The sequence below is a fragment of the Sceloporus undulatus genome, chromosome 7 (genome assembly GCF_019175285.1).
Source record: "Sceloporus undulatus isolate JIND9_A2432 ecotype Alabama chromosome 7, SceUnd_v1.1, whole genome shotgun sequence".
In the NCBI taxonomy this organism is placed as follows: domain Eukaryota; kingdom Metazoa; phylum Chordata; class Lepidosauria; order Squamata; family Phrynosomatidae; genus Sceloporus; species Sceloporus undulatus.
This window is the reverse complement of record NC_056528.1, coordinates 42,855,413-42,866,805: the sequence shown is the minus strand read 5'-3', so window position 1 is coordinate 42,866,805 and position 11,393 is coordinate 42,855,413. Positions and strand designations below refer to the sequence as shown.

The following is an 11,393-nucleotide window of genomic DNA, read 5'->3' as shown; positions in this document are numbered from 1 at the left end:
GGGCTGCATCTACACTGCAGAAATAATACAGTTTGACACCACTTTGGGCCAAAACAGACGGCAGAAACAATCCAGTTTGCGACCGCTTTAATTGCCCTGGCTCAGTACTATGGAACTTCCATCTTCCCACCTTTCCTCACCATCTGGCAATATCTACAGCAGGGGTAGGAATGATGTGCCCCTCCAGATGTTGCTGGATTGAAACTCCCAGCAGCCTTTGTCAGCATAGCCAGTGCTAAGGAATGCTGGGAGCAGCAATCCAACACCATCTGGAAGGGCAAATCATTCCCACCACTGATACAGAGGATCACATTTTGCACACTAAAAATCACCTAATGCATCACTGCCCCAGAATATTTTGGGTTCCTTCTTTGGGAAGCTTTGTTGAGCTTCACAGTTATCTTCATAGTCCTCTGCTCTCCCATCCTCCTGAAAGCTCATCCAACATACTGCTCACGTTCACTAGTTCCAGACACACATTGGGAAAAAGAGCCTCCAGTTTTCACAACACTAACTGAAAGCTTCAAACGAATAAGAACCTCTTAGCGTTGCACGGCACATGTTTATTTTCGTCCTTCAACCATGATGATGTGATAGCCAAACTTGGTTTTGACCGGAGGGTCTGTGTACACAGGTTTGTCCATGCTGCTGACTGGCAAAGCAAAGGCTGCTTCCTGGAAAGGTCCCACCATGGAACCTCTGGTCATCCAACCCAAGTCGCCCTGAAAAAGCAGAACGCAAAGAGACTGTTTAAACTCTAAAACAGAGATTGGGGTCCTTGGACCTTCAGGCTAATCCAGCCCTCCAGGAGGTCTGATCCAGCAATCTGGGGTTCCAGAAGTGGGCACATCCTCATGACACCCTCCTTTATTGGTTTCCCAGATTTTTTATAGGTCCCCATAACCCATTCTAAGAGGTTGAAATGGCTGTGCTAAGGCCTAGGTACTGGCTGTAAGAACACAGAACTACAGCCTGCTAGTACTTTTAGAGCCCATTTTTGCCTTGCCCATCATGGGAAAGTTGCCCACAGGGACTCCTCTGAAACTGAATTTGGCCTTCAAGCTGAAAGAGGTTACCCACTCTTGCTCTAAAGGGGTGGGGGACTGCAGGCTTGTAAGATGTACTTTGTGTTTTACTAGCGTCTCAAGGATCAGGTGTGACAGCATGGCTATGTGGAAAGAGGAATTATCTGCTATACTCCCCAAATACTCCTCTACTTACATCTATATCTGAGATTACAAACAGGGGGAGGGTCTAAATTTGTATGGTGGCCATTTATTTTCCTTAAACAATTGTTGGGAATCAAAATGCTAAGATAGTCAGTGGTATAATGGTTAGAGTGCTGATCCAGATTCAAATATTCACCGAATCATGAAAATATTCAAGTAACTCTGGACTAATCATATTGTGGCACCCTGACTTACCTCAAAGGGATGTTGAGAGGATAAAAGTGGGGAAGGGGGGGATATGTCCACTGCTTTGGCAAAAAGGTGGGAGATAAACAATCCACCATTCTACCAGGAGATCTGATCTATTTATCTTCTGTTTTTGCTCTTAAAAGATAACAGTCGTCACACCTTTAGACTGCAAGGGTTGACACCAGTATCCACTCTAAGAGGCTGACATTTGCTGGCTTCCTGACTGTTTTGCTTTGTCACAAGGACAATATGCCAATATAACAAGCAAACATGTTCCTTTTCCCCTCTGGTTTCGCAGAAAATACCCATGTTTTCTGATAGTTCTGTGGACTAAGAGCACGGACCCAAACATACAGAACAAAGCTTTGCTCCTCACCATTAAACCAAGATGACTGCTCCCAAAACTGACAAAGAAATTACCCCTGTGGGCAGTTATGCTGCTAAAGTGGTTGCTGAAGCAACTCCACAGCATCTGATCTGTTTCTTTTCCCCACATCCTCAGAGTAAGAGGGGAAAATAACAACTGTAGCATCAGAAATAGAATTCAAAGCTATAGCCATGTTAGTCTGTAGAATAGGTATGTAAAAAGATCTTGTAGCACTTCTGAGACTAATTAAAAGAATGAAGTTGGCAGCATGAGCTTTTGTAGCCTTAAGCCTACTTCCTCAGATGCATTTGGAGTAGACTTAAGTTTACAAAAGCTCATGCTGCCAACTTCTTTCTTTCAGTTAGTCAAAGCTGCTACAAGATATCTCTACCTACAGTAGCATCAGACACTCTATCAGCTGTCCTTGTGTTGCTCTCATGCCAGAAAAGCACACATACCCCTTGCCTGGCTTTGTCCTCACTATATTGGGAGGCTACTTCACTGAAACGCACTCCAGCCTTTAGTTTTTCCATGGCTTCCAAGGCTCTGCTTTGCTTTTCACACAGAATATGCCTCACCTATAAAAGTAGGACACAGATTAGATACCACAGAAAAAGACATGCAAGAACACTCCTACACCTGGTGCACCACAGCAGGGAAGGGGAACCTATGGCCCTCCAGAGGTTGTGGAACATGCAGCTCTAGTTACTAATAGTGAGACAGGACCGGAATTTTAGCTCAGTAATAATTTGGAGGGTTATGTGAGCCCATCTCTATGCTAGAGTTATGACCTCCAGATCAGGGTTTCATTTGGTTTAGATGTTTTGGGACTCTTAATCTCTATGATGACTTGGATTGATGGGAACTGTAGTCCAGCAACAACTGGAGGATTACAGTTGCCCATCCCTTCTCTAAGTATTCTTCTAAACCAATATGACTTTATTCTTCCTTCAACAGGGGCCAGAAAATGCTATAGATTTCCCATTACTATAAAAAAAGTTTAACTTTATGCCAAATTAACTGTGTAAATAACTTGGTGGCAGCTCAAGAGCAACCCACCCTCTGCAACTGAGTTCATCATCCCACCCAACAACTGTAAAACAATAAAAAATAAAACCAGTACAGCTTAAATCACAACACAAGCACATTTGATCCATATTTATAAAGCTAGGCTGGCATCCTGTTCAGCAGTTAAATGATTGTAATCTTGTATCTGATGACAATTAATGTTTATGGTTGTTAATGATTGGGCATGACTCCCAAACCCTAGCTGTGCAGCCTGGAAGCACACCTGACCAGTGTCTCTGGAGATCCAGGGATTGATACTGAGGGAAGGTTTTTAGGGCCAAATTCATGGATTTTGATATGACCTGTGGATAAGTCTAGGGTAAAATCTAGGGCATGTCACAAAGGATGTAAAGGGGGAAACACCACTTCCCTCTCTCCTTCTCCAGACCTCTCCTGACCACCTAACACCACTTCCCTGGCGCTGGAGGAGAAAGTTTTAAAATAGGATTGAAAAAGGGCAGGAATTGGAGGCAAAGGGGTCTTTGTTTGGTGGGGAGAAAAGGTTTTAACATAGGTTTGAAAAGGGAAGGAACTGGAGGGAAATTGAGTGTTTGTCTGATGCAGAAAGAAGGTTTTAACATCTGATTGAAAAGGGAAGGAAATGGAGTTAAATGGGGTGTTTGGTGAGCAGAGAGATCCAGAGGAGGATGAGGAGAGGATTTAACATCGGATTGAGAAGGGAGCACACACACACACACACACACACACACACACCCCGCATGGGAAGCTCTTTCAGAAATCACTGCCAAGGCACGAAGAGTGGGGCATTTGGTGGTGCTTCTTTCAGGACCTTTCTAAGCAGTGTTATTGTACTGACCTGTATATAGGTTGACCCAGGATTTTAGGATCAGTTTTTTGGGTACAAACTTCTCGACGTATAGTCAAATATATATAGTACTGCAGCAAAGATAACCCAGAACATCCCTGCAGCCCATCAGTGCTGTTTGGTGGGAGTGGGTGTGTCTGAGTGTCACCCAGCTGCCATTTCACAGCCTGGGAAAAAGCATTTCACAAGTAGATACTGGATAGCTCCTTGAGAAACCTTCTGAAAGCGGAACCCCCAGCCGTCATAAATCATCCTAAAATAGCTATATATACTAGCCTAAGTATGTTCTTCTACTCAACTCAGTGGGGCTTGCCTCTGAGGATAAATATGGAGGATTGCCACTTAAAGTGCATGTTACTGATTTTTCTTTCCTTTAATTTAATATCAAATTTGAGATATTTTGGACAAAATCAATATACTAAAGCACAAAAAAAATCAATTAAAAAGTTGTAATTACTGAATATAAGTCCTAAATCAGGTCCTTAACGATTTATATTAACAAAATTTTCTGGGTCAATCTCCAGTTCAAAGCTTTCTGGAAAAACCACATGATCCGCACCACCTCTGCTTTATTTCTTGTCTCTCTCTTTATCTTAATATACTCTATTTGACAATGGTAAGATAAGGGCTAGCCGTACCTCTCCCCCCCCGTTCCTTATTTGACTAAACTGGCACTCCCAGAAAAACCTTCTAAAGATAAGATGGTTAAAATACCCACCTTCACAGAACTGCCACCTCCTTTGGGGCCTTGGGCTTTCTTATCAGCAGCATCGCCACTTGATGATGATGCTCCACCTTTGAAAATAAAACCAAAGGCAACAGTGATATTCCCTGAATGGGTTACAAAACCTACCATACTTCATATTTGCAGCTCACCCCCAGTGTGACTAGTAATGAGTTACACAGCTTGGAAAAGTTACTTTTTTGCACAAGAGCTGCCAAGGTTTCCAACCACCAATGTCAATAAAGGAAAAATGTTAAATTCTACAGGTTCAGGTAGAGGCCAAGTCCAGGCTGTGGTTTCCAGTCTTGGCAAACCCACACAGTGCATGACAAAGCTGTCTCACTCCTGCTTCCCTTCAGAAAGCAAGCAGCAACAGGAGAAGAAGCCAGATGAGCTTGGGAGATAACATGGACGCTTACACCTCGGTTTTGGTACATTTTGATCCGTTCATGAAAAGTATTTTTAATGTGACATAAAGAATTATCGTGCATTCCTGTTTGTACAATTCACACCAGTTTTCCCCAATTTGGTCCTCTTCAGATATACTGCACTGTACTTATGTACTGGAATTTAAATGTACTAAACTGAGGACAATAATCACGGTATCTTGACACAATGGCTTTTCCCCTTCCTGTATGATTTTAGCACCTCTTCCTGATGAAGAAGCCAGTAGAGCTTCAGAAGCTTGCAACATGTATATTGTGCATTTTGGTTGGCCCTGTAAAGGCATGACTGTTTTGTGAATTGGTGATGTTACTCTACCTTGCTGCATGGCCAACATGGCTGTTCCTGAACATGTACTGCATTGATAAGTGTTGCTTTGTGCCTTCAAGTCATTTCCGGCTTCCCTAAGGCTGGTTTTTCTTGGCAAGGTTCAGAGGAGGCTTGCCATTGCCATCCTCTGAGGCTGAGAGAGTGTGACTTCTTGCCCAAGGTCCCCAATGGGTTTCATGGCCAAGCAGGGATTCAAACTCTGTTTTTCAGAATGCAAAGATACAGCCGTTTCAGTCTGTAGACAGATCACCTGAGGAAGCAGACTTGAGTCTATGAAAGCTCTCGCTGCCAACCTCTTTAGTTAGTTTTAAAGGCGCTTCAAGATCCGTCTGCATGCTGATTCTAGAGACTGACACGGCTATGTCTCTGAATTCTATTTCTGATGCAGCCGTTGTTACTTTCCCTTCTTACTCAGGGGACTTGGGGGAAAGGAACAGTTCAGATGAACTGGCGTTGCTTCACACAACAGACTCCAATTCCCAGAATTCCATAGCCTTGAGCCAAGGCAGGCGCCAAACCGAGTTATTTCTCCAGTGTAGATGCAGCCCAAGTCTTTCAGGATTAATCAGGAATGACTTCTTGCTGCCTCAGTGCTTCCTTCACACCTTTCATTTCCATACACGGGTGCCACAACCAACTACAGTTACCCAGAATGCCACAGCGTGGCCCCATGATGGCAGCTAAAGAGGTCTCAAACCGGATTATTCCTACAGTGTGGACGCAGCCCAGGACAAGGAAGGCGAGCCTGAGCGATGAAATAGGAGCACAAAGGGAAAGGCTGACCTGGGCAGCTCGAGGACCCCTGCCCACCAAAAACTACAAGTCCCATGACTCTTTGCGAGCCCCAAGCGCCTGTAGCAGCGCCAGGAGGCCTCTCTCTCTCTCACCCTTTCCGGCTTTCCCGCCGCTCTTCCCTTTTGGAGGCATTCTCTCAGCTTCAGCACCAGGAGGCCACTGCTTATGACGTCATCAAACGCGACGCACGGAGACCGCCTTCTCGTGCCAGGCCGCTAGGTGGCGCTGTGGAGTAGCAGCAGTCCAGGGAGAGATGCTCCATTTTAACCATGGTCCAAAACACACTGCAGGAGTAATCCAGGCTGACCCCTGTCATTGGTGGCTTGTTGTGGCACTAAATTGTGTGCCTTCAAGTGCCTTCAGACTTAAGCTGACCATATCACAAGGATTTCTTTCTTTTCATGCCTGAAAGCCATGGCCCACTCCGGCTCCGCAGTGCCTTGGGGCGTCATGTTTGGAGCGTCCGGACCGAGAAGAAAGCCCTGGAGGATTATGAAGCCCTCAAGTCCCACAAGACTCACAAAGCAGTGGAAGTTGACAACTGCGGCCTCCACATCGACAAAAGGAAGTCCTGGCTGGCTCCCAGCCCTGACGGGATTGTCAAAGAAACCCAAACTGGGAAGGAGCTGAGGGCTTTGGAGGTCAAGTGTCCCTAGAAGCACAGAGATAAGATGGTGATCACAGCTTGCCTGGAGAAGATTTGCAAGTAAAACTCAGTCCTGTCGGGTCGACTAGATGAGAAGTCAAGATCACGTCAGACCTCTCACAATTGCGGAAGGAACTATGATGGGTTTTGATCACGGCACGTGCAACAGGATTGGATTTAAACTCCACTTCTGCTGTTTCTGTACTGTTTCCAATTCTTAATACACCTCTTCTAAGCTTCCATCTCCTCAATAAGACAAATAGCAACATGGTTTAAAGGATGGCAATCTCTCTCTCTCTCTCTCTGGCTTTTCTTCGCGAACAAAGATTCAGGAAGGACTCATCTCATGCTTTCTCCAAGCGTGTTGATGACTAAAAAGGCCAATCTGAGAGAAACAAGTCCAGTTGCAGAAAGCACAGCAGAAAGTCTCCTTGGATGATGTTTCTGGGTTGTGGTTCTTTCTGCGTTGTTGTTTCTCTTTGAGACTCGTTCGGTGTGAGCTTTCAAAAAAGACTACAGCATCGTGGATAGTGCGTCTCCATGCCGATGTGAGGCCAAGGAGGACCGTTGTTGGTGATCAATTTGGCCAAGCCTGAGATGTTGTTTCAGGGAGTCCTTGTATCTCTTCTTTGGGGCGCCCCTCTTATGCTGACCCGTGGCGAGTTCACCGTAGAATACTATTTTTGGGAGGCGATGGTCCTTCATCCTAGAAACGTGTCCTGCCCAGTGCATGGCCTTAATAGCATGGCCTCAATGCTGGTGATCCCTGCTTGCTCAAGGACAGCAACATTTGTCACATAGTCAGTGCAGTGTATGTTTAGAATTGTGCGTAAACAGCGCTGATGAAAGCGTTCAAGGAGTCGTAGGTGTTGGCGATAGATGACCCATGTTTCAGACCCATAGAGGAGAATAGACAGTACATAAAGGATGGCAGTAAGGATTCAAACCAGGAAATACCTCTCAGAACTTTTAAAAGCCCTCTTCCAGTATTGCAATGCATAATACAATCACCTCCTCTCTTACAAGTGTTTTGAAAAGAAATGTAAAGAGACAGAAAATATATTTAAATCTCCAATGTTCCATCTAGTTTTGCCCTCAGAACCATCTGACATGACATCAAATGTCCAGTTTCAAAAGAGAGGTGGAAAGATCGCCTTTAATAATAAGTACCAACTATGAAAACGAAGAAATGTTTGAAGAAAACCCTGGGCAATGCTCAAAAAAGTGCTGTCCAGGTCACTTACAATGTCAGCAAAATCCAGCTCTTGACCACTTGATAACAGTTTGTTACAATATGTTTGGTTCTGCTCAAGTAGACGTCAGCTATTCATGAAAGAGATCACACTCACTGTGTGGACATATGACAGACATGTATATTTTCTCAGTTTTGACATGGAACGTTTATGGCCCCCAACTGGTGTTTTTAAACTCACCCATAAACCATTCATGCTGCAAAACGGCATCAGTTTCAATCTGTAAACGTTTAGCATACTTCATTACCAATTAATGCTAGAAGCATGAAATAATTGTTTTTTCTTGTAACCCAATATTCTACTTTATCGCTGCTCTCAAGGATAAAAACTGCTTGAGGTCACCCAGAAGGTTGAGAGAACCGTGTACAAAAAAGCTATTAAAATCTTTTGTTTTTAAGCCAACAGCATTTGTAAAAAGTATCAAAGGTCCAAACAGCTGTGCTTGGATTGACCCTAAAACGTGCCAGTCTGTCCTTTGGAAAAGGGCTCTGCTTGTTACAAAAAAATACAGAGAAGAAAAAAAACAAAACAAAAGACAACTGGAATATCAATACAGCCCTTAAGAATTGGCCCCTAACTTTCTTGATGCTGTTCAAGGACTGCAAGGTGAGCCCCTGGCTGTGCCACATTTGTAAAGACCACAGGCGTTTTCTTTTTGGAGCGTGTTCGCGTTGTATGACTGCCAGTGTCTAAAGCTGCACTATAGCTTCAAGTTCACATTGTTGTCTTCAGCCCCTCAAAGCCACAGAACTTCCACCTTTTCTCCAGACTTGCTCCAACCCCGGTCATCTCCTGTTTGAAAGTGTGTTGGAGCCTGGTCATGAGGGCTTCCACTTCACTAGAACAAATCTACAAAAGAGAAGCAAAATAGTATCACTCCAAGCAAATAACTAAATGAATGAAGTGGTTCTGTTTGCATGAACAGTTAATATTATACACCATGTGTATGTCAATAATTCCAGACACATACACACAGATCTTTTGAACCAGTAACAGGCCACAGAATAAGATGCAGAATTCTGGACTCTGCTAACCATTAATTAATTAATTGTATTTATACCTGGCACTTCTGCCACAAAGGCTCTTAGAGCAGCTTACCAATAGTTAATAAGACATTTCTTTGTCCTCAGGCTTACCATCTAAAAAGATATGACACAAAAGGAGAAGGGAATGGCAGTAGGGAAGGGGATCAAGTCTAGCAGATACTGGAGGTTCTTCTCCTTCCGAGGCCAGAGGGATGGCAGTTGGAATGAAGGGAGAGCCAGTCAGAGATACTCCAGCAATAGTACCCCTACTACCTGTTCATAATTTATTTCAGTTTAAAAGAGAATCATATCAAGGGATACTGATTTTCCTAGAGGTAGCCCTCTTGTAAGCTACTTCTGTTTCTAATGCACTGAATATGTTCAATAGTTAAGATACTCCAGTGCATTTAGAGACTGTTATTACAGCTTAACTCACTGTGTGAATGGGCCATAAAATGGCTTATTTATAAACTGAGAGGCACATTGTTGCAGGTCTCAGAGGATATTTAACGTCTTACACAATACATGTGGGCGGCACACAGGTAATGAAGACCTTCTACAACTTGGAACCACCTGCCCCCATTAAACACGGAAAACAGAGGGAGATCAACAAGCACTTAAATATTAAGCAAAGTCTATTTTATTGGCTACAGTTTGGTATGTATTTAAATATATCACAGGGTCACTGGTAGCACACCCTATAATTTATCCTTCACCCACCTTACTGTCAAGGCGCTGAAGATAGGAACAGATGTATTCAATGCTTGCTCCAAAAGGGTGGACATGCAGAAAGGTTGAGATTATCCCTAGAGACATAACATTTCTGGAGTTACTCCCAAGATTCAAAAGGTCAATAAGCCACACATATCTGCCTCTAATAAGAGCATTTCTGGATAGAACACTAAAATGAAAAAGATCACCTCAGAAGGTGGAAATGTTAAAACAGAGATTGGGTGGCCACTTGTCAGGTATGCTTTAGTTGTAGCTTTCCTGCATGAACAGTGAACTCTTCCAACCCCCCAATTTTATCAGTCATTCTTGAGATCTCATGATCTCAATATCATGAGAATGCCCAAGGGGCACATGACAAGGACAAGTTCCCTCTGAGAGCTCCAATTGTCACATCAAACTATCAGGATAGCAATATTCTGACTATTCCCTTACACTCTGATACAAAACACCAGGAAAATCTAGCAAACTATTGAAAAGTTTATTACAGGAGGAAAGGTTTAGACTTTTTTTTTAATGGGAAGAAGGTAAATCGTTAAAAAAGGAAAGTATCAGGATAGCTGCTATTCTGATTTATGCTGAGATTTGAACTGCATTACTGAATAGCAATTCTGGTGATGGGAGTATGATCCTAAGGAAAGCAGCCAATTACAGTAGAGTTGTTCTTGGCAAAGGGTGAGTTGGAAAAATTAGTCAGATTTTCATGGCCCATGTTACAGTGAGAGTGGAACTTGATCAAATGAAGTTTTCCTTTAGACCACAAGATACAGACCACATTAAAATCTGATTTGGTTTCAGAAAGACATCACTCCTCCTATCTAATAGACTTGCTTTTCTTTTCATTGTAAATGGGAAATGTTTGCTTAAGATGCTTAAAGCCAGTCTTGTAAATAACTACTCAGATACAATACTACTTGCCTGCAAAAAATTATACTACTTGCCTGGGGGCTGGCAGATGAGCTGCATTTCAATGCAAACAATGGGGCACTTTTTCTTCAGTAGCCTGCATGATGGGCACAGAGAAGAGATGGAGCACTCCATTCTCTTTACAGCAGCCTCCACAGTTTTTGTGTGTAATTTCTAGTCACATCTAGGCTTCTGGGCTGGTGCTTAAATACAAGACTGCTTGAAATGCATAATTAATTTAGACTGTGAATGTTTCAAAAGGTAGTAAGGGTGCATCTTTTTCCAACTTCAAGTGATAAAGCTGGTATAACTCAGTGGCAGAATCTGTACTTTGATCAAAGAAGTCTCAGGCACAGCCATAGGAAGAGCCAGGGAAGACTATAACCTTTGTAGGAAAGCTCAAAGCTTGGTGACAGAGCAGTTTCCCCACCCCCATGGGAAAGGTCACAAGGTAAGTCTCTGAACTTCAGGCACAATTGGGAAAGACCTCTAACATTCAGGAATGCCACTGTCAGTCTCTATAAAATAGGGATCAGTGGTTTGACTTTACAGATGACAGTTTCTTTTATGGAATCTATCTGTGCCTCAAGGATATTGGGGCCCAGTGTTCCTTGTTCCTTACCTACTAATAAAGCTTCTCTCTCCGATTTGACAGGGTTGCTGGTGAGTCCTCTTTCGAGCACGCTTTCTTTCTCTTGGCTCACTGAGCAGATTGGTGACAGGCTGTTGGGCTGAAGGCAATTATGGAGAATTAATTTCTCACACATAGCATGTATCCTAGCAATAAGTCAATTCATGCATCATTTGCATCCAGTATGGTACATACTATAACTAACAAGTGCTAGCTGCCATCAAGGTGGCT

At 43.4% G+C, this 11,393-nt stretch overlaps 2 protein-coding genes across 6 annotated transcripts in view; both read right to left on the bottom strand.

The window, feature by feature from the left end:
* Nucleotides 1-542: 542 nt before the first annotated feature.
* On the bottom strand, nucleotides 543-6,202 carry PIN4 (peptidylprolyl cis/trans isomerase, NIMA-interacting 4). The gene is made up of 4 exons (XM_042479288.1): nucleotides 6,065-6,202; nucleotides 4,398-4,474; nucleotides 2,244-2,363; nucleotides 543-722 (listed from the first exon to the last, which is right to left on the bottom strand). The coding sequence occupies exons 1-4, from the start codon at nucleotides 6,102-6,104 to the stop codon at nucleotides 564-566; spliced, it is 396 nt and encodes a 131-aa protein (XP_042335222.1). The 5' UTR covers nucleotides 6,105-6,202; the 3' UTR covers nucleotides 543-563.
* A 1,554-nt stretch (nucleotides 6,203-7,756) lies between these two features.
* ENOX2 (ecto-NOX disulfide-thiol exchanger 2) overlaps nucleotides 7,757-11,393 on the bottom strand; it is a 47,464-nt gene continuing 43,827 nt past the window's right edge. For 4 of the 5 annotated variants that reach the window (XM_042479255.1, XM_042479254.1, XM_042479257.1 and 1 more), the window contains 3 exons: nucleotides 11,154-11,262; nucleotides 9,617-9,702; nucleotides 7,757-8,720 (listed from right to left, as the gene is read on the bottom strand). In XM_042479255.1, the coding sequence (XP_042335189.1) occupies nucleotides 8,586-8,720; nucleotides 9,617-9,702; nucleotides 11,154-11,262 (330 nt within the window). In that variant the 3' untranslated portion in view covers nucleotides 7,757-8,585. Of the gene's footprint in view, nucleotides 8,721-9,616; nucleotides 9,703-10,566; nucleotides 10,629-11,153; nucleotides 11,263-11,393 lie in introns of those variants that run through there. The other variant, XR_006105021.1, reaches the window with a different exon arrangement.